At 69.0% G+C, this 24802-nt stretch overlaps 5 protein-coding genes across 14 annotated transcripts; 1 reads left to right on the top strand and 4 right to left on the bottom strand.

Annotated features, from left to right (window-relative positions):
• Nucleotides 1–147: 147 nt before the first annotated feature.
• MPND (MPN domain containing) lies at nt 148–4002 on the bottom strand. Of its 7 annotated transcripts, none has more exons than XM_032093047.1 (13): nt 3975–4002; nt 2826–3052; nt 2348–2578; nt 2110–2272; nt 1956–2040; nt 1787–1883; nt 1595–1667; nt 1445–1521; nt 1200–1368; nt 1050–1120; nt 842–931; nt 535–627; nt 148–455 (listed from the first exon to the last, which is right to left on the bottom strand). In XM_032093047.1, exons 1-13 carry the CDS (start codon nt 3979–3981, stop codon nt 369–371), a joined length of 1470 nt encoding a protein of 489 aa, XP_031948938.1. In that variant the 5' UTR covers nt 3982–4002; the 3' UTR covers nt 148–368. The 7 variants fall into 7 exon arrangements, 6 of the variants coding, with proteins under 6 accessions (XP_031948938.1, XP_031948939.1, XP_031948936.1 ...); XM_032093048.1 differs by having other exon boundaries at nt 2140–2272; XM_032093045.1 differs by having other exon boundaries at nt 2110–2578.
• A 997-nt stretch (nt 4003–4999) lies between these two features.
• On the bottom strand, nt 5000–10027 carry FSD1 (fibronectin type III and SPRY domain containing 1). 2 transcript variants are annotated; one of them, XM_032093036.1, is made up of 13 exons: nt 9953–10027; nt 9151–9258; nt 8946–9077; nt 8773–8874; nt 7828–7850; nt 7468–7589; nt 6877–7086; nt 6656–6754; nt 6419–6578; nt 6263–6342; nt 5706–5957; nt 5368–5456; nt 5000–5288 (listed from the first exon to the last, which is right to left on the bottom strand). In XM_032093036.1, the coding sequence occupies exons 1-13, from the start codon at nt 9962–9964 to the stop codon at nt 5184–5186; spliced, it is 1494 nt and encodes a 497-aa protein (XP_031948927.1). In that variant the 5' UTR covers nt 9965–10027; the 3' UTR covers nt 5000–5183. The 2 variants fall into 2 exon arrangements, with proteins under 2 accessions (XP_031948927.1, XP_031948928.1); XM_032093037.1 differs by lacking the exon at nt 7828–7850 and having other exon boundaries at nt 6877–7016.
• On the top strand, nt 9243–12570 carry TMIGD2 (transmembrane and immunoglobulin domain containing 2). 3 transcript variants are annotated; one of them, XM_032093039.1, is made up of 4 exons: nt 9243–9412; nt 10685–10866; nt 11436–12184; nt 12407–12520. In XM_032093039.1, the coding sequence occupies exons 1-4, from the start codon at nt 9387–9389 to the stop codon at nt 12425–12427; spliced, it is 978 nt and encodes a 325-aa protein (XP_031948930.1). In that variant the 5' UTR covers nt 9243–9386; the 3' UTR covers nt 12428–12520. The 3 variants fall into 3 exon arrangements, with proteins under 3 accessions (XP_031948930.1, XP_031948931.1, XP_031948929.1); XM_032093040.1 differs by having other exon boundaries at nt 9268–9412; nt 12453–12570; XM_032093038.1 differs by having other exon boundaries at nt 9268–9412; nt 12438–12570.
• A 728-nt stretch (nt 12571–13298) lies between these two features.
• SHD (Src homology 2 domain containing transforming protein D) lies at nt 13299–16320 on the bottom strand. Its single transcript, XM_032092360.1, has 7 exons — nt 16236–16320; nt 16108–16187; nt 15410–15494; nt 15119–15331; nt 14599–14737; nt 13943–14062; nt 13299–13536 (listed from the first exon to the last, which is right to left on the bottom strand). The coding sequence occupies exons 1-7, from the start codon at nt 16318–16320 to the stop codon at nt 13350–13352; spliced, it is 909 nt and encodes a 302-aa protein (XP_031948251.1). The 3' UTR covers nt 13299–13349.
• A 1087-nt stretch (nt 16321–17407) lies between these two features.
• On the bottom strand, nt 17408–23443 carry YJU2 (YJU2 splicing factor homolog). The gene is made up of 8 exons (XM_032093032.1): nt 23324–23443; nt 22733–22833; nt 21853–21997; nt 21270–21404; nt 20913–21094; nt 20374–20494; nt 19078–19243; nt 17408–18120 (listed from the first exon to the last, which is right to left on the bottom strand). The coding sequence occupies exons 1-8, from the start codon at nt 23345–23347 to the stop codon at nt 18035–18037; spliced, it is 960 nt and encodes a 319-aa protein (XP_031948923.1). The 5' UTR covers nt 23348–23443; the 3' UTR covers nt 17408–18034.
• Between the last annotated feature and the right edge of the window lie 1359 nt (nt 23444–24802).

Raw genomic sequence — 24802 nt, 5'->3', positions numbered from 1 at the left:
GATCCACGGGCAGCCAGAGCTTCTCTGGGCACCCTGTGCCAGGGCCTGCCCACCCTCACAGGGAGGGATTTCCTCACACATCCCCTTAGTCCGGGCCGTGGCAGGATGTCCCCAAGCCAGCGTGTCCCCAGCCAGCGGAGCCGCCTGTCAGGAACTGCTCTTTAATCAAACTACCACTTCCACAAACCACTGACCCAGAGACTGCCCCACCAGCACGGCCGCCCTCGGGGCAGGGCGGGGCCGGCGGGGTCGCGGCGCCCTCGGGAGCTCCGGGAGCTGCCCCGCGCCGGGTCCGGGTGAGCCCCGGGGCTGCCGAGCCCGCCCGGGCTGCGGGAGGCACCTGGTCCGAGTCGAGGGGCCTCACGCCCTCACCCGCTGAGCTTGAGGAGGCTGAAGATCTGCTCCAGGAAGTGGGTGAAGCTCTGGTCTTTGGGGGTGCGGGAGGCCAGGGAGCCCTGGGGGGAAACCCCAGTTAATTCCAGCACAGGGAACTGGTGCCCCGCCGAATCCCCCTCCCCACCCAGCCCTTCCCACCTTCAGCTTGTCCAGGTAGGTCTGATCCTGACTCCACAGCTCCTGGAACTTCACCAGGTCGGGGGCCCCCTTATAGAACTCCACCAGCAGCGTCTGGGGGGCACAGAGAGGCTGCAGGCCCTGGGGGTGCCCCAAAGCCAGGCAGGCGGACCCCAAACCTGCGGCACCGAGACTTGGGTGGCCCCGGGGGGCTGGAGAAGGGACTGTCCCCATCACCGGGGCTAAGGGCAGGACAGGGATGAGTGGTGGGGGCCCAGCCTGCCCCCAATGGGCTCCAGGGGTTTTGGGGCCCCCACTCCGCTCTCACCATCTCCTGCACGACATCATTGGTGAGGAACCCGTCCTGGATATAGGTCACCTCCACATCCATGGGGATGCCGTAGTCGTTGGGCCGTTGCTGGGGGATGGGGGAGCCAGGGAGGGGTCACTCCACAGCTCTGGGACCTGACACCACCCTGAGGGGCACCTGAGGGTGCTGGGCGGGGGCACCCGACCCCAAATCCTCCCCCGCTTACCTCCGGCGGCGGCATCACCCAGAAGGGCGCGATTTTGGACTCCACGCCGGGGTTGCCGGGGTAGAAGGGCCCTGTGGGGACAGAGGGGGCTGGCACAGGGGGGTGACAGCAGCCGCAGCCCCCTGGGAGCCCCGGGCCTCAGGCACGTACCGCAGATGAGCCCCAGGCAGGGCTGGAAGCCGTTGCCGCTGCCCTGCAGCTTGAGCTGATAATCCATCTGCGCGTCGATGTCGTGCAGGGACGGCAGCGCGGGCCCGAAGGGGTGGCTGTGGTACCACCCCACCAGCGACAGCCCCCGCAGGAACAAGCTCTGGCAGATCTGGGGGGGCACAAACCGTGGGGTCCAGGCCCCCCAGAGCCCCCTGCCTGCCCCCGAGGCTGGATCAGCCCCTCACCTCCTCCTCCACAGCGCCAGCGGCTTCGGCGTCTCCCAGGCGGGTCCGGCACGGGAAGGCCCGGAGCACCGTCAGCACTGCGGGGACACAGGGCTGGGTGACCCCCCCAGCCCACGGCAGAGCCACCCCCACCCCCCAAACCCCACCTACACTGGGTGTTGGTGTCCCACCGCCCCCCCAGGTACCCCACCACTTCGCTCCGTGTCAGGTGGCTGTGGAAATCCTAAAGGAAAAGGTTCAAATCGATGGTTTAGCCCAAAAACGGTGACACAAGGGACACCCCGCTCGCTGCAGGCGTCCCCAGTGCCACCAGCGATGTGCCAGCCTGGGGAGGGAACACACCAGGAGCAGGAGGACGTTGCTGGAGATGGCCACGTTGAAGGGCTGGAATTTGTTGATGGCGGCAAAGGACGTCACCTCCACCAGGGTCTGGGGGTTCCTGGAAGAGGCACAGCCCCGCTGCCACCGCTGCCTCGGCCCTGCTGCGCCCCGGGGTCCCCGTGTCCCCTACCTGGCCGAGTCGCGGGTGCCCAGGGTGCAGTAGCGGACGGGCACCCGGGGTTTCATCTCCAGCCTTTTCCCTGCACTGCCGACATCTGCCAAGGACAAGGTCCCGTCACCGCGGCCGGGCTGCCCGGACCCCCGGGACCCCCACGGCGGCTCACCCGTCCCCGCCGGCTCCGCCAGGCTCTTGCCCTGCTGCTTCTTGCTCCTCTCCTCCGGCTTTTTGGGAGCCGCCGCCTCCGGCACAGGCACCCGACCCTCCCTCGTCGCCTCCTCCTCCTCCTCCTCGGGCAGCTCCTCCTCCTCGCCCTCGCTGGCCAAGCTCTGCGGGCAGACGGGGCTGGCACCCACCTCGCCCCCCACCCCGGGGGTGCCAGTGGGAGCTGACCCCGGTCCCACCTCCTCGGGGGGTGGCACGTTGGGCTGGTGCTTGCGCAGCCACGCAGCCTTGTACTGGTCCAGCTTCTGGCCCTTGTAGCGCACGGACGCCCAGCCGCAGCCCGACTTCTTGGCGGGGTTCACCAGGCGCTTGCAGTGTGTGGCCCAGGCGCTCGGCGAGTTGAACACTTGCCCCGTCTCCTGCCACGTGATCGTCCCGTCCGAGCCCAGGTCCCCCACGAACTTCTTGCCCTGGGGACAACGGTGGGAGTCACGTCCCCCTGTCCCCATCACTTCTCCCTCGGCTCCATCACCGTCCCATATTCCCCGTCTGTGTCCCTTGTCCCCATCCCACATCCCCTGTCCTCATCCTGTGTCCCCTGTTTCCCGTCCCTTTCCCTGTCCCACGTCTCCTGCCCCATCTCTGTTCCCTGTCCCCATCCCTGCTCCCTGTCCCCGTCCCCTCTCCCCTGTCCCCATGCCGTGTCCCCAGGCTCACCAGGTAGTAGATGGACAGGACGCCTCTGCCCGGCTCCAGGAGCCCGTCTCGGAGCAGGACCCGCAGGGTGATGCCTCTACGGGTGAGAACGGCCCCCCGGGGCCCCCCCGCCGCCTTGGCCCCGCTCCCGACCTCCGGCTCGGCCTCCGCCTCGTCCAGCCCCGGCTCCAGCTCGTCCTCGTCCTCCTCCAGACACTCGTCCCCGCCGGGGGAGGGGGCCGCCAGCGCTGCGGGGGGGGCGGGGGGACACCGTGTGGCAGCACCCCGGCTGTCCCCCCAGAGCACCCTTGGGTCCCCCCCCCATAGTTTCTGCGTGCGGGTGGGGACACGGGGACAGGGACGCGCAGGGACGTGGGGACAGGAAGAGGTGGACATGGGGACACAAACACGGAGGGGACACAAGGACATGGAGGAGGTGGACACAGGGACAGGAGGACTCGGGGATGGGAGAGGGGGGCACTGACGGGGGGAGATGGGGGTGAGGACACAGGAGCACGACAGTGAAGGACGGCGGGCACGGGGACACGGGGACACGGCCGGTGGACACAGGAACGGGCTGAGGGACAGGGGGACGTGGGAACACAGCTGAGGGACACGGCTGGGGAACGCGAGCACATGGGGACATGGCTGGGGGACACGGGGACATGGCCCGGGGACACGGGGCTGAGTGTCCCCCGGCCCAGCAGGGCCCCAGAGCCCGCTCTGAGCCCAGAGGGCTGCGGGGCGCCGGGGGTGACACACGACAGGTCCCCGGGGGGAGGGGTGTCCCCGCCCCGGCCCCGCTCCGCTCCTGCCCCAGGGGTGTCCCGGGATGTCCCGGGATGTCCCCACCGCGGTCCAGCGGACGCGGGCTCGGGCAGGTGCACGCGCGTGCCCCGGGTGCGCGCGGGGGGGGGGGGGGGGGGGGCGTGTGACCGGTGCGTGTCCCCGGCCGGGGCGCGTGCCCGTGCGCGCGTGCCCGGTTCCCGGCGCGCTCCCGATGAGTGTCCGGTACCGGGTGCCCGGTGCGTGCCCGGTGCGCGTGTGCCCGGTGCGTGCCCGGTACGCGCGATCCCGGTGCGTGCCCGGTGCCCGGTACGCGCCCGATCCCCGGCTCCCAGTTCCCGGTTCCTGGTTCCCGGAGCCCGGAGCGCCCCCGCCCCCCGGTACCTGCCATGCTCCGCTCCCGCCGCTCCCGCCGCTCCCGCCTCCCCCCGGTGCGCGCGGCGGCGGCGGCGGCGACACGTGATGGGGCGGCCCCGGGCGCCCCGCCCCGCCCGGGGGGGCGAGGGGACACCGGCACCGGCGGGGAGGGACAGCCCCGCACCTGCCGCACCGGGCGGGGACGCCGGGACTCAGCCCCGCAGCGCGACACGGACCCCCCCGCCCGGCGGGACCCCCGCCCGCCGCCTTTCGCCCCGTGGAGGGGGACGGGAGACACCGGCAGCGGGAGTGGGGACCGGAGCCTGCTCGGGGGGGCAGCGCCGCACCTGCCGCGTCGGGAGGGGGGCACACGGGGCCCAGCCCCGCACCGGGGACCCCCCCGGGCCGGCCGGGACACCCGCCCGCCGCCCGCCGCCCTTCGCCCCGGCCGGGCGGGGCCCGTGCCGGGAACTGCGGCGGCTCCTGCGCGGCGGGCGGAGATGGAGCGGCCGGTGCCGCTGCCCCGGGGAACCCGGCCCCGGGCCCGGCACTGCTACGAGGGCTTCGTGGACAAGCGGGGGCCGCGGGATCGGGTGGGCGGCACCGCCGGGACCGACACCAGCACGCTCCAGCACCAACACCTGGGACTCCCCGGGACCGAGCGCTGAGAGCGACCCTCGGGTACCCAGGACCGATTCCCGGGACTGCTCCTGGTGCTCTCAGGCACTGTCTTCCCCCAACTCCCCGTGTCCCCTCTGCTTCCCGGGGCCACCGGGTGTGTTCCCTGCAGAGCCCAGTGCTGCTTCCCTGTTCCCGGTGCCAGCACTTTGTGCCAGCAGCCAGTGGGGCCCCCCTCATCCTCAGGGAAAGCTGTCCCCAGGGTCCCCTGGCCTGGGGTGCCAGGGTGACACCGGGGAGTGGGGAACACTCTCATACTTGGGGGGGCACTGTGAATGAAGGACCCTGTGCCCACCCGGCCCCTCCCTGCTCCTGGCGCCGTGGGGGTGTCACGGGGACCCCAAATTCCCCCCGTCCCCCCATCCACGGCCACGTCACACCTACATCCCAATTTATTCTCCAGGCCAGAAGCAGCTCTCGGTGCTGGGGGCAACGAGCCCCGGCGACACGGGGGGCACGGAGTGGGGGGGCTGTGGGCAGCCCCGGGGGTGGCAGAGCCCTGCAGGGCAGCGTGGGGGTGTCTGGGGGGCAGGGGGTACATTCAGTGCTGTGCCTGGCTCAGGGCAGGCTGGAGCTGCTGGCGGTGCTGTTCCGCTTCTGGAGGCACCGCACGGCGCTGGGCACCTGCAGGCCTGACGTCACCTGGAAGCTGCCACACCACACCTGGGGACACAGGGGGGGCTCAGAGGGCTGAACACCCCGCTGGCAGCCCCCAGGAGCCCCCAGCCCTGCCCCCCCTTACCATGAAAGCCGGCAGCACCGGCTGCGAGAACTTGGCCTTGAAGGTGTGGAGCAGCTGCTTGGTCCGGGCATTGTAGAAGGACAGGAAACCTGTGGGGATGGGGGCACAGGTGGGCACGGGGCAGGCAGACCCTCTGCACAGTGCCCGTGGTCATGGCAATGCTCACACTGACGCCATGGTGGTGACAATGCCCACGGAGGTGGCAATGGCCATGGAGGTGGCAATGCCCACGGAGGTGGCAACACCCATGGAGGTGGCAATGCCCACGGAGGTGACAACGCCCATGGAGGTGGCAATGGCCATGGAGGTGCCAATCCCCAGCCCCAGCCCAGCCGCACCTTCATGGAAGTTGCAGTGGACGCCGATGCAGTCGGGCACGGGCACGTCGAGCGCCTTGGCCTTGTTGTTGTGCTTGGCGCTGAAGCTGACCTGCAGCCAGTTGTTGAGGTGCAGGCACCAGGACGCCGAGGTCTTGCCCAGCTGGTCGAACTTGCCCAGGCTGCGGTACGCCACGCCCACGCCGAAGGCTTTGCTGTCGCGGTCGTACCGCACCTCCCAGTAGTGCTCGTCCCCGTCGATCAGGGTGTCCCCTGCGGCACGGCCACGGCTCTGCCCGGGCACCCACGGCGTGCCCTGTCCTGTCCCCGCCCCGCCAGGCCCCTCGGGGTGCCCCCCTGCATCACCCCCTGGGCCCTGTCCCCGCTGTGTCCCCCCTCACCCACAGCCCTGGGGGCCCCAGACCCCCAGCAGCCACAGGGTGCTGGCCCTGTCCCACCCCCAGACCCCCAGGCCCCTCAGGGTGCCCCACACCCCCTGCAACCCCCCATGCCCTGTCCCCCCTCACCCACAGCCCTGGAGACCCCAGACCCCCCCAGCCCCGGGTGCCCCCTCTCACCCAGCACCGTGTAGGACTCGGCGGTGAATCGGTCACGGCCCCCACGGCCCAGGGACATCCTCTTGGGCGACTGCACCACCCTGGCACAGGGGGACACCGGCAGGGTTGGCATTGCCAGGGCCAGGGGCCGCGTGGGGGGTACAGGGGTGGCGTTACCTGGCAGGGGAGTTGGCAGGGGAGGCCGTCCTGCCCTTGCCGTCCTTCTCGCGGGCCTTGACGTCCTGCACCTTCCCACCCGTGGCGTCCCACTCCACGCTCAGCTCCTCCACCCGCAGGTTCTGGTGGCACGTGCTGGCGTCCAGCCGGAACATGAACGCTGGGGACGGCCCCTGTCAGCCCGTGCCCGGGGGTGGCACAGGGGGACACGGGCACCTGCCACACCCCCGGACCCACCTTTGGTCTCCAAAGTGACCGGCTCGGAGAACTCGCCCGCCACGGCCTTGTTACACGCCCGCACCCGGAAATTCATGTACTTCATGTCAAACTTCAGCCCTGGGGGCACAGCGGGGGCACAGCGTGGGGCACAAGGAGGGCACTGCCACCCCCGTGTTCCCTACAGAGCCTGGGACAGCCCTGGTGCCCGCCTGGGGCCTGTTTTGCCCCCGTGCCCTCACCAGTGAGGGTGTACTCGGTGCCCTTGATGCCCTCGACGACCATCCAGGGCTGGTCCTCCTTGGCACGGGGCGGCCCCTCAAAGTTGGTCCTGCGATACTCCAGCACGTAGTGGTCGATCTTGCTGTCCTCGTCGGGCATCCTCCAGGCCAGGGTCACACAGTTATCGGCCACCAGCGACTCCGCCAGGTCGATCTCGGGGGCGCTGGGCACTGCCCGCAGGAGCAGCCGTGCCAGTGTCCCCCCTCCCTGCCACACAGGGGGTCCCCAGCACTCCCGGCCACCCCCAGGGCTCCCCCAGACCCCACGGGCTCAGCAAGTCACAGACCTCGGGCAGGGCACCCGCGGGACCCCTGGGGACCCAACCACGGCATCCAGAGACCCCCAGCACGGCCCCCACTGCCCCCCTGGGCACAGCACCCTGACCCCTCATCCCTCCATGCCTGGCACCTTCCCGCCCCTCGGGAAAGGCACCCCAGGGTACCCCGGCCCGGCGCGGCCGCAGCTCCTCGCCCATCCCGTGTCGCCCCCACGCCGGTGCCCGGCTGGCCCTGCCCTGCCCTGCCCCCATGTCCCCGCTGCCCTGGCAGTACCTGGCAGGAAGGCGAGGGCCTGCAGCAGGCGCCGCTCCTGGGCGAAATCCACCATCAGGTGGCTCATGTTGTCGCTCACCTTGGCCTTGAGCGACAGGCGGAAGGCGGGAGCCATCGTCACACTGTGCCAGGACAGGGAGAGGGCTCAGCGGGGCCGAGCACCCACCCCACCCTGCGTGGCCCTGGGGAGGGCGGGCACAGCCACGCCAGCAGCCACAGGGCCACCCCAGCACCTTTGGACCACCCCAGCACCCCCGGGACCACCCCTGTGGGGCCCTGGCTGGAAGGAGGAGGCAGAGGAGGAGGAAGAGGAGGAGGAGGATGGGGGGTTAGTGGGGTGGGGGCTCGGGGGGGCCGTACCTATCCTTGATCTGTTTGGCCGCCTTGTGAGCGCAGAGGGAAAGAGGAGGAGAAAAGCAGCAGTGAGGCAGCAGAGCCGGGCACAGGGGGCACATGCGGGACCCCCGCACTGGAGAGTGACCTGTACCAGCTGTGGCACCCAGCAGGACAGCATCCCTGCATCCCAGAGCATCCCTGCATCCCAGAGCATCCCAGAGCATCCCTGCATCCCAGAGCATCCCTGCATCCCAGAGCATCCCAGAGCATCCCTGCACCCCAGAGCATCCCTGCATCCCAGAGCATCCCAGAGCATCCCTGCATCCCAGAGCATCCCAGAGCATCCCATAGCATCCCACAGCATCCCTGCATCCCAGAGCATCCCAGAGCATCCCATAGCATCCCACAGCATCCCTGCATCCCAGAGCGTCCCACAGCATCCCTGCATCCCAGAGCATCCCTGCATCCCAGAGCATCCCAGAGCATCCCTGCACCCCAGAGCATCCCTGCATCCCAGAGCATCCCAGAGCATCCCTGCATCCCAGAGCATCCCAGAGCATCCCAGAGCATCCCATAGCATCCCACAGCATCCCTGCATCCCAGAGCGTCCCACAGCATCCCTGCACGCCTGTTACCCCTGGCACAGCATCCCTGCATTCCCACAGTTCCCCATCCCAGAGCATCCCTGTATCCCACAGCACCCTGCACCCCCCGGCACAGCATCTCCTGTGCCCACCAGTGCCACCCGTGTCCCTTTGTCTCAGGGAAAGGGGGCACCGGGGTCACTCCGGGTGTCCGCGCTCCCACCCAGCCCCACAGCAGGCACAGCCAGCCCCGCGCGGCCCCGGCGCACAGAGAAAAGGGGGTGCCCGGCCCAGGGCGGCATCGAGCGGGTGGCAAGGGGGGGTCAGGACACCCCCGGCGTGGGGACAGCCAGGCAGGGCCACCCCCGGCGCCACGGGGACCCACCTGGGAGAAGTCGTGGTGGTTGGCCGTGCCCAGGGCCTGGTTGGCCGCCTCCAGCAGCTCCTCCGAGCTCTCCAGGGCCTTGGAGCATGCCACGAGCTGGGCCTGGCGAGGGAGGGCAGAGGGGCAGCGCTGGGCGGGGGTCCCGGGGCCGGGGGCTCCGGGGGGGGGCTCACCTGCAGCTCGTAGGTGCGGCTGGCGCGCTCCTGCTTGATCTTCATCACCATGTCCTCCTTGAGCTCGTCCAGCAGCGCGTACAGCGACTGGAACTCGGCCTCCAGGTCCTCCTGCGCCCGCGCCGAGTTGGCCTGGGCACAACGCCGGGGCCTCAGCGGGGGCCACCCCAGCGGGGACCCCGGGGGAGGGCGGGGGGGCCGGTACCTCCACGTTCTGGATCATCTGCTTGAGGGAGTAGATGAAGTTCTGGATCTCCTCATTCTTCACGGCGAGGGTGGTGATGATCTTGCGCAGAGACTCCTGCCCGGCGCCCTGCACCGCCCGTCAGCACCTGCGGCCCCGGGCCCCCCGGGCCCCCCGGGCCCCCCAGGCCCGTCCCCGCTGGGCCAGGCCGTGCCAGGCCGTGCCAGGCGCCGCAGGACCCGGCCGGGCTGCCCAGCATGGCGGGGCCGATGACTTGGCAAGTGTGAGTGCGAGTGTGCCAGTCCTGAGCCCCTGCACCCCTCCCCTACCCCTCCTTCCCTCCGGTGCCACCCTTAACCCCTGCAGGCCCCCATCCTCCACACCTGCGCCCCCCATCCCTCCTTCTCCATCCCTCTGCTCCTCCTTCCTCCATCCGCTCTTCCTCCATCCCTCCTTCATCCCTTCCTCCTTCCTTCCTTCCTCCCTCCCTCCTTCCCATCCCTCTATCCCCACTTCCCCCATCCCTCCTGCCTCTGTCCCTCTTCCATCCATCCATTCATCCCCACTTCCTCCATCACTCCTTCCTCCATCCCTCCGGCCCTTCCTCCTTCATCCCTCCTTCTTCATCCCTCCCTCCTCCCTCCCTCCACCCGTCCATCCCCTCTCCCTCCATCCCTCCCTCCCTCTCCATCCCTCCCTCCACCCTCCTCACTCCATCCTCCATCCCCCCCGCCTCCATCGCTCCATCCCCTCTTCCCCCACCCGCCCCGTTCCTCCTCCTGCCCGCCGTGCCCTCCCCGCTCCCGGGGGGTTCGGGCCGTACCTGGTCGCCCATTCCGGGCCGGCCCCGCCGCCGCTCGGCCCCGCCGACACCAACAAAGGGGGAGCGGCGCCCCCGCCCCGCCCCGGCCCCGCCCCCGGCCCCGCCCCGCCCCGGCCCCGCCCAATGGGGAGCGCGGCCCGGGGCCGTGACCCCGCGCCCCGCCCCGCGGGATGCCGGGAGTTGTAGTCGGGAGGGGGGGGCTGCGACCCCCGGGGTTGGGGAGCGCCGGGCCAGGGCTGGGGGCGAGGGGAAGGGGGGGAGGGGACATTGTCACCCGCGGGGGGAGGGGTGGGGACACTGCCGCACTGCGGGGGGGCCTCCCAGTCCGGGACACCCCGTCCTCCCCGCGTGGCCACGCTGGGTCACACAGCCCGCTCGGGGGGCAGGAGGGGTCCCCCGCTCCAGGGGGATCAGAGGAAGTCCCCAGGGGGCTCTTCCCCAGGCTGGAGTGGATCCAGGGTCAAGGTGGGGCCTGAGGAGGTGCTGTCACCTGCCCTAGCTCTGGATGGTGTCCCACATCCCTGTCCCCATCCCTGTCCTCATCCCTGTCCCCATCCCTGTCCTCATCCCGGTCCCCAATCTCATCACTGTCCCCCTTCCACTCCCCTTCCCCATCCCGATGTGTGTCCCCATCCCTGCCCAAATCCCCATCCCTAAGCCCCCACCCACATCCTCATCTCTGCCCCCGCTCAGGTCCCCTCTGTGTTCCTGTCACCCTCCCCTGTATCACAGGGGCCGGAAGCCACGGTGTCACAGTGAGCTGGCCCGGGAGGCTTCGGGGACAGCGGCGCTTTGGGGACAGGGACAGCATCGGGACTGGGACCCCTTGGGGACACAGCCCCTCGGAGGGGGCAGCTGGGCTGGCCCCGGAGGGGGGATGTGGGGGCTCGGGGTCCTCATCCCCCTCCTTGGAGGTGAGTGGGGGACAGGGCTGGCTGGGGGGACAGAGGGGACAGTGTCTGGGACCCTGTGGCTGTGCTGTGGGGCTGAGGACAGGCCACCCGGGGGACACTGGGGGGGACACGGGGCTCAGGCTGGCCCCTGTGTGACAACAGGGATGGGGGGCTGCTGGGGACATCTGTCCTGAGGGGGAGACCAGAGAGGGGCTGGGGACACAGAGGGAGGGGCAGACACGGGGACAGAGGCGGGGGACGGAGCTGGGTGACCCGGCTGTGGCGGGGCGACAGGAGGGAGCAGGTGGGGATGGATGGGGGGACATGGGGAGGGGACAGGAGGGGGGGCAGACAGCGTGAGTGGGGACAGGAAAGTGATGGCGTGGGGGGACAGGAAAGGGACAAGTAACAGGCGGTGGGGGACAGGAAGGTGACAGCAGTGAGGGGGACAGGATGGGGTGTGTGGTCAGAGGCAGCGGTGACAGGCAGAGAGCCTGGAGTGTCCCTGCACCCCCCACCCCACGGGGGACCCGGGGGACCGCCGGGGCTGGGGGTGCCATCCCCCCGTGACCCCGGGGCTGTCCCCACAGCGAGCGCCCTGCGGGTGATCCAGGCGCCGGGCGAGGCGCAGGTGACAGCAGGTGACGCGGTGGCCCTGTGGTGCCAGGTGGAGGAGGCCGAGAGCGGGGCCCTGCTGCGGATGGAGTGGGTGAGGGACGGGGGGCTCGGGGTGCTCTGTGCCACCCGCCTGGACTTTGTCACCCCCCTGCCTCTGTCCCCCTGCTCCGCCCACGCCCCCGGGGTCCAGCTGGCCTGGCACCCCCCCCAGGCCACCCTCAGCCTCCCGCAGGTGCAGGGCAACGACAGCGGGCGCTACCTGTGCCGGGTGACCCTCGAGATCCCCCGCTACGGCACCGCCACCGGCAGCGGCACCGAGCTCAGCGTCGCCCCCGGTACCGGCGGGTGGCACCGCGGGGAGGGGGGGAGGTGGCATCGCCGAGGGGCTTGTGGGGTCACCGACAGGGTGGATGGGGTCCCTTGGAGGAGATTCCTTGGCGGGTTTGGGGTGGCCGCGGTGAGGAGAGGCAGGCACAGGGACATCTCTGACTGCTTTCCCCTCACGGCAGCAGCTGTTGGAGGACATCAGGCAGGTAACTGTGGCTGTCCCCGCTGTCCCCTCCACCGGGGGGGGGGGTGTGTCCGGTGTCCCCGGTGCCAGGGTGACCGCGGCTGGCTGTGCTTGCAGCGCTGCTCTGGGGGCTCGTGGGGGGCCTGGGGGGCCCTGCCCTTCTCCTGGGGATGGCCCTGCTCGGCTACCGCTGCTGTCACAGGAGCTCAGGTAACCCTGGCCCCAAACATCCCCTCCCCAAACACCGTTCCCAAGTTCCCCTCCCCAAATGCCTCCTCCCAAAATACCCTGTCCCCCTCTGCCTCTCCCAAATACCCCTCACCCTCCTCTCCTCACACCCTCCCCCACCCCAAAATTCCCCCGTGCCCAAGCCTCCCCTGCTCGTCCCCCCTCCGCCATCCCCGACCTCAGGCACCCCGCGTGTCCCCCGAGGGTCCTGGCGGACAGAGGTGACCCCCAACAGCCGCTGCACCCCCAGACACGCCCATCTACGTGAACGTGATGTTCCGAGCGCGGGACCCCACGAAGCTGCCGCCGCCCCCCAAGCTGAAGCGCAACCTGTACCAGCAGGAGCTGCGGCGGACACAGGGCCCCCCCCCCCCCCCCCCGGCCCTGAGGGTGCCCCGTGGTGCCTCACACCCTCCCCCGGCTCTGCCCTTCCTCAGGAAACCCCCCAAAAAGGTGTTTGGCAGCATCCTGTCACCCGGCTCAGCGTCCTCTGTGCCCGCCCGCGCCATCCTGTGCCCCCCCCCGGCCACCGCGCGTGGGCAGCTCGTGGTCACTGTGCCGGGGGGGCCAGCGGCTCCTGGGACCCCCCATTCTGGGGAAGCCACTCTGTTGTCCCCTGGCTTCATTCCACGGTGGCACCCGGCGCAGGAGGGCTGTGCTGGGGGGATGGGAAGCCAGGACCCCCCCGGGGGGCAGCGCCACCAGCCCCTCACCACGCGGGTGACCCTGGACAGTGCCGCCCTGTGTTGTACCCATGGCTAGGGGGGCTCATCTTGACTCCCCCCCCCATCTTGGGGATCTGGACGGTGGCGAGATCAGGGTGGCACAGCGGTGGCAGCGCCACCACCTTGTCCCGCCTTCCCCAGGGGCACCCCAGAATTGAGCGCGGAGAGGCACCAGAGGCGCCCATTCCTGTCCCCATTCCTGTCCCCATTTCAGTTCCCTATCTCTGTCCCCATGCCTGTCCAAACCCCAATCCCCAACCCCCCTGTCCCCATCCCCATCTCTGCCCAAAACCTCCTCCCCAAATTCCCCCCCCCCCCCCCAATACCCGTCCCCAAATCCCCGCGGAGGCACCAGAGCGTCACCACCCCAATGTGAGCCGGCGGCTTTAATGGGGCGCGGGGCGCGGCCGGGGGTCCCGGGCTCACAGGGGCTGCACGGCCACGGGGTAGAGCAGGGACAGGTGGCGGGCACCGCGCACGGGCAGCGCCCGGGCCGTGTAGTGCCCCACGGCCGCCGGCACGGACGGGAAGGCGGCCCCGGCCCGGCCCAGGGTGAAGTGCTGCTCCCGGGTCCGCGTCAGCTTCACGTGCACGAAACCCCCGCTGCTCCTGCGGGACGGACGGGAAATGAGGCACGGGAGCGGGGAGGGATGGGGATGGAGGCTGGGACAGGGAGGTGGACAAGGACGGGGATGGGGGACGCCACGTGGAGCAGGGGATGGGGATGGGAATAGGGATGAGAACTGGGATGGGGATTGGGGCACGGACGCGGACAGGAGTGGGGAGGAGGACAGGGATGGGGACCTCATCCAGAGCAGGGGCAGGGGGTGGCACTACCCCAGCCAAGGGATCCTGGGTCACCTCCAGCCTGTCCCCACGTGCCAGCACTTCCCCACAGATGCTGGGGCACCCAAACACGCCAGCACCCGGATACAACCCCACACTCGCAGCCTGGCCCCCGGATGTCCCCCATGGCAGGGTGACCCCGGGGCTGTGCCCGTGTCCCCACGCTCACCTGAGGGACAGGGAGTAGTCGTCAGGGCTGGTCTCGCAGTCCCGCACCAGGAAGCTGCCCTCGCGGCACAGCGCCAGCAGCGTCTCGGCGCCCGCCCGCCCGATGGGGCCGTGGTACCACCTGGGCAGGGAGGGGTCACTCGGGCACCCCCTGTGCCACAGGGGACCCTCCCGGCCACTCGGACCTGTCAGCAACAGGGGGCACCCCCTGTGGCTTGGGGACCCACCCACGCCCCACAGGGAGCCGGTTGTGCCATGGGGCACCTTCACACCATGGAGACACTCAGGGCATTGGGACCCAACGGAGTCAGAGGGGCAACCACACCATGGGCACCCAAACATCCAGTGGGGCACCCAACCACACTATGGGGCACCCACACATCCTATGGGGCACCCAAGCACATCATGGGGACCCTCCCATGCCACGGACGCTCCTCACCCCATGAGAACCCTCTATTCCATGGGCATCCTCCACTTCGTGGGCACCCATCAGTGCCACGAGCACCCTCCACACTCTGGGGGCCCAACCACGCTGCAGGACACCCTTGACCCCACAAGGACCCCCCATGAGGGACCTCTTCCCCCAGAGCTTTGCCCCCATGCCATGCTGTGTGAGCGGGATGCTGATACCACCCCGTGGGAGCCCCCCAGACTCACGCCTGCTTCTCCAGGGGCAGCGAGGTGTCCACGTGCCTGGGGCTGGGGGGACAGCCCGGCCTGGGGCCGCCGGGGGGCCGGGGGGACCGCGGCAGCTGCCGGGACACGCTGGGGGAGCGCTCGGGGCTCTCAAACTGCACTGCGGGGACAAAGGGGGTGTCACCCCCCCTGCCTGCTGCTGGGGGCTCCTCTCAGTGCCACACCACAGAGGAGCGTCCCAGTGGTGGCTCTGCCCAGTGGTGTCCCGTTACTGGGGCCAGGAGTGGTCTGGGGTGGTGCCCATTGGGGCCAAGGGGTGTTTGGGTCCCAGGAGTGAGAGCCATGGGCACGGGGGGACACGAGGGGGGACCCCAGGGCAGTGGGGGATGCTGAGGTCCAGGATGGATACCCATGGAAGCTGTGGGATGCAGGGTTGGGGGACCCCGGGGTGGTCCCCACGGGCACTGGAGGATGCTGGCAGCCGGGAGTGGCACCCATGGGAGCTGTGGGACCCCGAGGCGGCACCCGGGGACGCCGTCACCTGCGAACGCCCGTGAGATGTGATCCTTCTTCCACTCCCAGGGCTGGTCGTACTCGTCGGCCGGGCGCTCGTCGTCGCGGGGGAGGCGGCTCTCGCGGGCCGGGGCCCCCCCCGGGCCGTCCCCGGCCGTGTCCCACTCCTCCGAGGGGGTGTCGTAGAGCTGGGGACCCCGGCGCGGCCGCACCCGCCGGCCCTCGCCCTGCCGCGGGCACCCTGCGGACGGGGGACGGGGCGGTGGGAGGCGCCCGGGACCCCCGCGGGGGTGCCGGGGGTGCCCGGGGTGTCACCCACCTGTGGCCTCCTCGTCGCAGCCGCCCTCGGGCGCCGGGTCCTGCTCCCCCTCGAAGGGCTCCGAGTACTCGCTCTCACCTGGGCCCTGCGGGGGGGGCTCCGGGTGGGACGGGACCCCCGCTGCCCCCCGGCATCTCCCCGGTCCCTGGGTGCCCTCCCGGGACCCTTCGGGCTCCCACATCCCCGACACGGGTGTCCTCAGCCCCGGCCCCACTCCCGCCCACTTGGTCCCTTTGTCCCCCAACCCCTCTCCCCTTCCCCCTCTCCCAGTGACTCCACCATCCCCAGCCGCCCCCCAGTTCCCTCTCCCAGTGACCCCAGGTCGTCCCTGGGTGTCCCACTGCCCCCACGACCCCTTGGCTCTCCCCGGCTCCCCGTCCCCGGTCTCCCGGTCCTTATTCCCGGTCCCCACCCCCGTTCCCCATCGCCCCGCATCCCCTCCGGTCCCCAGACCCCCCCCCCCCCACCTCACCTTCCTCCGCCGCCCCGCTCGCACCTCCGCGACCCCCCCGCTCCTCCCGGTGCCGCTCCCGGTGCCACCGGTGCCCCCCGCTTCCCTTCCCCAGCCCCTCCCGCGCTGCCCCACGGCACCCCCCGGTCCCTCCGCCGCCCTCCCCGCTCCTGGCGCTTGGCTCCGGCTCCTGCCCGGTGCCCCCGGTCCCCCCCCCCGGTGCCCTCCCGGTGCCCCCCGCCCGTACCTGCTGCAGGCGGCGGGGGCCGCCCCCCGGCCCCGCGCCCCCCACCCGCACGAGGCGGTGGCGCGGGGAGGCGGCGGGGCCGCGGAGGGCAGCGCCGGGGGCGGCGGCGGGGGGGCCCCCGGGGCTGCCGGGGCCGCTGTAGTCGGGCTGGGGCGGGCGCGGGGGGGAGCGCCGGGCCCCCCGGCCCAGGTACTCCCGGAGCCACTTGGCCATGGCGGGGAGCGGCACCGGGACCGCCGGGACCCAGCGGCTCCGGGACCCGCCGAGACCCCCCCGCCGCCGCCGCCGCCGCCGCCGCCGCCGCCGGAGCCGCTTTGTGTCGCCGCCGCGCGCGGCGCGGACCGGAGCCCCCGAAACCCCCCCGCGCCCGCCTCGCCGGGGGCACCGGCACGGGGGGGGCGAGGCCACCGAGGGGACACCGGCACGGACAGCGAGGGTGACACGGCGAGACCCCGAGGGGAGCCCCGGGAGGGGACGGCTCATCCCCCCCGAGTGGCGGGGGGCACCGGGACCCCCAAGTGACACCGCTGCGGCCCCTCCCGTGTGACAGGGGGACAAGAGGGGTCACCGGGACCCTGAGACCCCGGCGATGGGACCCCCCCACAGGCTCCTCGGGGCTGCCCCTGGGGGCTGGAGGGGTGCAGGGGTTTGGGGGAACAAGGAGCGCCCCCAGCTCTGCCACCCACCCCCGGGGAGCTCGTTCTGGGGGGCACGGGGGGCTCTGTTCCTCCTGTGCCCGGGGTTTGGGGGTGCTCAGACACCACACTGGGGGCAGGACGTTGGGAGCCCCCCCAGCCCTGCCCCGAGTCCCCTCCTGGTATTGTCTGTCCCCAGAACAAAGGTCCCTCTCTGGGGTCCCTCTCCGGGGTCCCACCTGGTGCCAGGAGGTGGTGACAGCTGGGGGTGGGAGGACACATCTGAAGGACACGGCCAGAGACCCCCCCTCACACCCCCCCAAGCCCCAGGCGAGCCCAGTGTCCAGCATTAATATTTGAAGAGGTTAATTAAGGCATGTGTACGGAATGCTAATTGGGGTGGGGGGGCTGCCCTTCTGCCCAGCTCTCCCTGATGCCCCACAGCCCCCCACAGCCCCCCCCACCAGCCCCTCTGTGAGGGGGTTAATTAGCCAGAGGCTGCCCGGCAATTAGAGGTGGGTGCCTTGATGAGGGGGGAGTTCACGGCCATGGGTGAGGAGAGCCCTGGTTGGGGTGGGTGGGCACCTGGGGGGGGTCGCTGTCATCGGGGTGGGGGTCCCTGGGGCAGAACCCGGCAGTGCCCACGCACAAATCACTCTCTGGAAGAGGAGGAAGCAACTGGCTCTGCCAGATCCAATTTATTCCGGAGCTGTGGCTGCTGGAGCCCAGCAGGCTCGGAACGGCGGGGAGGGGTTTGTCCCCGAGCTCCTGGGGACATCTGGGGGGGCTGGTGGTGGCAGGACAGCCCTGTCCCCGCACTGAGGGGCTGGATGAGCCCCCCCAGGTCTGAGACTCCCTGGGACACAAAGAGCTGCTGGTGAAGTGAAGGAGGGGGCTGAGTGCCCACCTTGCCCTGCATCCCGGCGGGAAGGACGGCTCCAAGGTCCCCTTCCTGCTGGGGGAGGGTCAGGGCACCCCAAACCCGACCTGGGGATGATCACTGGGGGGGTGAGGGCAGTGGCACCCCCAGAATGGACACAGCAGCGTCCTGTCCAGCCCCGGCACTTCCAAACCCATCCTGGGAGCAGGGCTGGGACACACCGGGCTGGGGCCTGGCACTGGGCACAGCCAGCCCTGGGCACGGCCACGGGACTCCTGCTGCGGGAAAACACCTTCCCTGTGCTGCTGGAGCAGGGCAGGACGTGGGACCAGCAGTGGCCTGGATCCCCCGGGCCTGGCTGAGCTTCCAGCTCCACGGGGGGCTCCAGGAGCAGCAGGGAGCCGCTGGCTCCTCAGTCACTGGCGCTGTCCTCGCTGTCCGAGTAGGCTCCCAACAAACCCAGGGAGGACGTGGCTGCTGCTGCTGCTGGAAGCGAGCCTGGAGGAGGAGGGAGAGAGAGCATCTGGTCAGGTCCAGCTCCCCAGGGCACATTCCAGCCAGGAATCACCAGCCTGGCTGGCTGCTCACAGCTGGAGAGACTCGGAGCGGAGCCTCATCCCTGGATGGATCCTGAGCTCAGGGAGGATAAATGAGGGGAACAAGGAGCTCCTGCACCCCTGGGCTGGAGCCTCCCTCTTCCACCCTGCAGGAAGCACCAAGGCTGGCCCAAGGTCTGGGACCCCCCTTCTCCCTCCATGGCCCCCTGGGAGATTCCAGACACTGGAAAGGGAGAGAGGAGCCAGCTCTGGGCTCCCACCACACCAGCTCCAGTGCAGAGACCCCCAATCCTTGGGACAGGAGCTGCTCCAGCATGATCTGGATGGACAGACCCTGCTGGCAGCCAGGGGCAGGTGGCTGGGGAAGCACAGGGAAAAGGGGACAGCTCCAAGAGCTGCCCCTTCCCAGGGATCCCCCGAGGGCAGGGGGACTCACTAAGCCAAAGGCTGTGGATCAACCAGCCCAGAACAAATCAATGCCCCATCTCCTTCCCCAAATCCATGGATCCCCTGGCTTGCTGGGCAGCTCACGGAGGTGCTGGAAAGCTTTCCAGCTTGTTTTGTATTCCTTAAATCTTCCCAGCTCTGGCAGCTTGTCAGGATTTATCACCAGGCCCCAAACCAAAGCGATTCCCCTGCTGCTCCATCCCTATCTCGCTGTTGTGACGTTCCCAGGGCCGTATCTGCTGTTTGGAAGCTCCTGGCCCTGCCAATCTGTCCCCAAGGCCGTGGCTTAGAGCCAGGAGCCAGGCAGGAGCCTCAACCTTCACCAGGAAGCTCCTGGAAATGGGGACAACCCCCTTTTCTGACACCACCCCCACCCCAGGCTCTGAGCTCAGAACCAAATCCCACTTGGGAGCTGCCAGAGCCCTCCCCAGGGCCCAGCCCGAGCAGGTACCGGTGTTGGCCGTGGTGCCTCGGTTTTCCATCCCGTTATCCAGGGCAGGATCTGGCTTCTGCTTCCTGAGGGCCACCAGCCCGGCCAGCTGGGCCTTGGTGCTGAGCTTGCCCACGCTCCGCTCCCAGCTCTCCGTCCTCGGCTTCTTGCTCTGGGGCTGGGGGTCCTGCAGGGCACAGCTGGGGTCAGGGGGCTCCAGCTTGGAGGGGACGTGGGGGGGATTGGGGATAAAACCAGCAGAGACTCAAGGAGAGGGGTCCAAGGGGGAATTTGCCCCTGCAGTGATGGCACAGGCTAGACAAACAGGGATGGGGATCTGCAAAGCTGCCCCTGGAGATCCACGTCCCACTGCCTGAGACCTAAACCCAGCCTCGGGACGGCCTTGGGATGCTGAGGAGGCAGAGAAAAGAATCCCAGGATGGTTTGGCTTGGAAGGACCTTGAAGTCCATTCAGTCCCACCTTTCACTACCTCAGGTTGCTCCGAGCCCCATCCAACCTGGCCTTGGACACTTCCAGCCACAGCTTCTCTGGGCAACTCTTCCAGGGCCTCCCCACCTTCCCAGGGAAGAATTTCCCCTTGACATCCAATCCACCCCTCCCCAGGCTCAGTTCCAGACCATTCCCCTGTGTCCCATCCCTCCCTGCCTGGATAAAAGTCACTTTCTCTGTTTTATCAGCTCCTTTCAAGGCCACCAAGCAGCCCCAGGGCTGCACCAGCCCCGCCAGCCCCGGGTGCCTGCAGGTGGTCCAGCCACGGCATCCGAGTGAATCCGAGTGGCCCGGGCACAGGGATTAGTGCCGGGCCAGGGGACACGGCTGGGATTAACCCCGGCAGCTTTGATCCAGCCCAGCGGACACGGGGCCCTGGGCCAGGGATCGACAGCGGCAGCAGGGCAGGGCTGTTTGTTGGGATAATCCCTCCCTCTGGGCCGGGCCCTGGGAGCTCTTTTGTTCTGCCTGAACCCAAAGCACGGCCCAGGGAGAGGCTGGCCCAGAGCACTGAAATCCCGCCTGGAGCAGCAGCAGGGCCCAGCAGAGCTCGTTCTTCCTGAGCTGGAAGGGAAGGGACGGGAGGATGGGGCAGCTCCATCCCTGCCTTTGTCACCAGGCACAGCCTGAAATCCCCAAGTGATCCCTGGCTCCTCTCAGCCCAGTGCACCCGGACGCGGCCTTTGGGAGCTGCTCAGGCGTGACAGAGCCCGGTGCCGCTCAGAGCAGGGACACAACGGGCACACACAGCTCCAGGACAGAGGATTCGGGCTGGGGAAAGGCTGGGGAGGCTGTGCCTCACTCACCTCCTGCAGGATGTCCGTGGGTTTTGTCTGCGCCGCGGGATTCGGGCGGGATTTTGCCGGCTCCTCATCCGAGTCGGAATCCACCAGGAGCCGGCGGTTCTGGGCCTGTTCCAGCATGGCCCTGTCGGGACAGAGGAGGGTTGGAGCTGGATCCACCCCACTGCCATGCCCTGCTTGCTCCAGGGGAGCTGGGGCCAGCAGCAGTGCCTCGGGATCCACCTTCCCAGGGGTTTGAAGGGATCAGGTTCAAGCCTGAGGGGTGAGAGCACCGGGATCTGCAGTTTCACCCCAGAGCAGAAATTGTGTCCATGTGAGGGCACTTCCCAGGGGGATGGGACCTCCCCAGCAGCCCAGATCCCACAGAATCCCTGGCTGGTTTGGGAAGGACCTTCCACTCCACCTCCCTGAACACTCTGCCACCACAAACTGGGATTTTCCCCATCCCACCCCGCAGCTCCTGGGAACTCAGCCCCCCTCTCTGCAGCACAGCCCAGGCCCAGCCGGGCTCATCCCACTCCCAGCCCTTGCAGCCCCCTCACTTCATCTCCTGTTCGTCCTCCTCCTGCTCCTTGCGCCTCTGCTCCTCCTCCAGCTCCTTGTACTGCTTCAGCATGGCCTCGAAATCCACATTGGCCTGGCGCTGGTTGAGCTCCTTCAGCTCCTGCAGGTTCTCCAGGACCTCCATCTCCAGCTTGGAGTCCTTGGTTCGGTTCTCCAGGACCTGGGTGGGATGAGTTGGGATATTTGAGGCAGCAGAGCCTCCAACACCTCCCCATGCTGGACGAAGCATGAAAGGATCCTCCTCATCCTCATTTTTGGGTAGGACAGGAAAGCCTGAATGGCTGGGCTGGGGAAGGTCAGGAAGAGTGGGAGAGGTTTTCCTCCAGTCCTTGTACCTTCATGGGATTGTTGAGCTCTTCCTCTTCCCTCTCCTTCTGCATCCTCTTCTCCTCCTCCTCCAAGAGCTTCTCCGCCTGGAAGTTGCGTGTGGCGCCGTGCTCCATGGTGTAATCCGTGTTCTCGGGGTCTGTCTGAGGGGGAACAACAGCAAAACCATTGCAGGTGGGAATCCTGCTCCAGCCAGCCCACAGCCACCTCCAGAGCCACACATTCTCTGATTCCAGGAACGAAACTGCCACGGGAAGGGATGATCCAGCAAAAACCCACCCACAGACTCAGCCTGTGCTGGGACAGGCGTGCCAGGGAATCATGGAATACCCTGAGCTGGAAGGGACCATCAGCTCCTGGCTCTGAATGGGACAATCCCACCCTGTCCCATTGTCCAAAGGCTCCTGGAGCTCTGGCAGCCTCGGGGCTGAGCCCATTCCCTGGGGAGCCTGGGCAGTGCCCAGCACCCTCTGGGGGAAGAACCTTTCCCTGAGATCCATCCCAAACCCCTGACACAGCTCTGGCTGCTCCCTGGGATCCATCCCAACCTCCCCAGGCAGGGAGAGCCTGGAATTCCCGGGCCAGGCTCACCTTGAAGGTGATCTCAGCCAGGCACCGCGTGCACTTGATGTAGAAGCGGAAGATGGGCAGCCCCAGGTACACCTCGTTCTGCACCGTCTCCTTGCGGGCGTTGAACTTCTTGCCCTTGTAGATGTACTCCCCACACGTCTTGCACCTGGGAAAGGGGAGGGAAACACCCAGGGCACGTCAAAGAGCAGGGAATGAACATCAGGAAGGGGCCGAGTGACTTCCAGCCTGGGTCAGATTGTTTTCGCCTTTGGAAATTTAGTGGCAAACAACCCCAAAATCAGGGAATCGTGGATTGGGTTGGGAGGAACCTGAAGGATCATCCAGTGCCATCCCCTGCCCCACCTCCCACTGTCCCAGGCTGCTCCAAGCCCTGTCCAGCCTGGCCTTGGGCACTGCCAGGGATCCAGGGGCAGCCCCAGCTGCTCTGGGCACCCTGTGCCAGAGCCTGCCCACCCTCCCAGGGAACAATTCCTGTCCAATATCCCATCCAGCCCTGCCCTCTGGCACTGGGAAGCCACTCCCTGTGTCCTGTCCCTCCATCCCCTGTCACTGGTCCCTCTCCATCCTTCCTGTTGACTCCTTCAGGTCCTGGAAGGAAACCACCCCCAGCCCCAGCATCTCCTCCCTGTCCCGCACCCCTTCCCCTGCCCGTTGGCACCTGGAGCCACCAGTGGCAGCATCGGGAGCCCAGAACCATCCTAAGGCAACTCCTCCCTCCTCCAGCTGCCTCCAGGTGTTCCAGCCCACGCTGGACAGGGCTTGGAGCAGCCTGGGACAGTGGGAGGTGTCCCTGCCCACGGCACTGGATGGGCTTTAAGGCCCTTCCAGCCCAACCCAACCCATCCCATGAGCGATCCCGTGGTTCTACAGCCGCTCTCACCTCATGTTGAAGGGGGCCATGAGCCTCACCACGTACTGCCGGTCCTTCGGGAGCTTGAGCTTCGGGATCTTCGCCGGATCGAAGTCCGGGGGGTAATATTTCTATGGAGAGAGAGTGGATATGGGAATGCCGGAGCACCGGGAACCTTCTCCGTCCCCACAGCTCCCTGACAGGAGGCTGCAGCCGGGGGGGCTCGGGCTGTGCTCCCACGGAACAGTGACAGGATGAGAGGAAACGGCCTCAGGGGAGGTTTAAATTGGATAGTGGGAAAATTCCTTCATGGAAAGGGTTGTTAAACGCGGGAATGAGCTGCCCAGGGAGGTTTGGAGTGCCCATCCCCGGAGGTGTCCAAGGAAGGCCTGGAGCTGGCACTCAGTGCTCTGGGCTGGGGACAAGGTGGGGATCAGGCACAACTTGGACTCGATCTCGGAGGTCTTTTCCAACCTCAACGGCCCCGGGATTCTGAGTGACTCCCGAACCAACCGGGACCCCCTCCCAGCACCCTCGGGGCTCGGGGAACCCTCTCCTGGCCCAGCCCGGCTTGGGGAGCCCCGGCACGCTCCCCTTGGCGTAGATTCTCTCCTAACTCACGTTCAACACTTTCCGTTCCGACATCGCTGCGGCTGCTCCTGATCCCCGGTGCTGCCGGTGCCGCCTCCGCGCCGCTCGCCGCTTCCGGGTGTAGCCCCGCCTCCCTCGCCGCTCATTGGTGCAGCAAGCCGCGGCGGCCCTGCGCCTCGTCTGTTATTGGCTGATCCAGCTGCCTGTCAACGGGATGCGCCCACGGTTCTTGTACAACCCAGCCAAGAGTCCGCCGGAGAGCCGCGGCCTCGCAAGAGGTTCCGCGCATTCTCGGGTCCTGGGGGCGGCTGTCCCCCGTCTCCGGCTGGGGCAGGGGAACTCCCGGGGCTGCGACCCGGGGCTGGGGAAACTCGGCTCTCTCACAGCAACACAGGGCCTGGGCCCCGGCCTCCTCTGATCTCCCATGACGCATATTCACCATGTGGATAATGGTTCCCAAACAGTCTGTTATGTACTTAAAACATCACTTTCGCCCTTAAAACCGAGGACTCCGAATCATTTCGAGTTTGCAGCTGATGGGTTTTTTTTGCTCACCCCACTGCGCATGAGCCGGCATCGCAGCCATGCTGTACGGCGCCTTGCCATTGCCGCCATTCCGTACAGCGCGCCTGCCGTGCGCACAGCCGCTGTTCCCTGTGCCAGCGCGGGCAGCCAGGAGCGGTGCCGCCAGCCCCGCCCGCACCGCGCGGCTCCGGGCGTGCGGAGGCCGAGATCCCCACACGCCAGCCCCGCCTGGCTCCGGGCGTGCGGAGGCCGAGAGCCCCACACGCCAGCCCCGCCTGGCTCCGGGCGTGCGGAGGCCGAGAGCCCCACACGCCAGCCCCGCCTGGCTCCGGGCGTGCGGAGGCCGGGATCCCCACACGCCAGCCCCGCCTGGCTCCGGGCGTGCGGAGGCCGAGATCCCCACACGCCAGCCCCGCCTGGCTCCGGGCGTGCGGAGGCCGAGATCCCCACACGCCAGCCCCGCCTGGCTCCGGGCGTGCGGTGGCCGGGATCCCCACACGCCAGCCCCGCCTGGCTCCGGGCGTGCGGAGGCCGAGATCCCCACACGCCAGCCCCGCCTGGCTCCGGGCGTGCGGAGGCCGAGATCCCCACACGCCAGCCCCGCCTGGCTCCGGGCGTGCGGAGGCCGGGATCCCCACACGCCAGCCCCGCCTGGCTCCGGGCGTGCGGAGGCCGAAATCCCCACACGCCAGCCCCGCCCGCCGCTCCCTCACGGCGCCGCCCAGCGCGCACGCGCAGTCCCGCCAGTCCCACTTTACCGCGCACGCGCAGTCCCGCCATTCCCGCTTTACCGCGCACGCGCAATCCCGCCGTTCCCGCCTCACCGCGCACGCGCAGCGCCCAACGCGCCCTTTCCCGCCACCCTGCCCGCCCCTCGTTCCCCCTCGCGCGCATGAGCAGCGCGGCGCCCCCTGGCGGCCCGGCCGGCGCGCCGTCCCGTCGTGCCCCGCGCTCCCCACACAAAGGACGCGCTGGGAAATGGCG

The sequence above is a fragment of the Corvus moneduloides genome, chromosome 28 (assembly GCF_009650955.1).
Source record: "Corvus moneduloides isolate bCorMon1 chromosome 28, bCorMon1.pri, whole genome shotgun sequence".
NCBI lineage: Eukaryota > Metazoa > Chordata > Aves > Passeriformes > Corvidae > Corvus > Corvus moneduloides.
The sequence above is the reverse complement of the archived record's forward strand: the minus strand, read 5'-3'. Positions and strand labels throughout refer to the sequence as shown.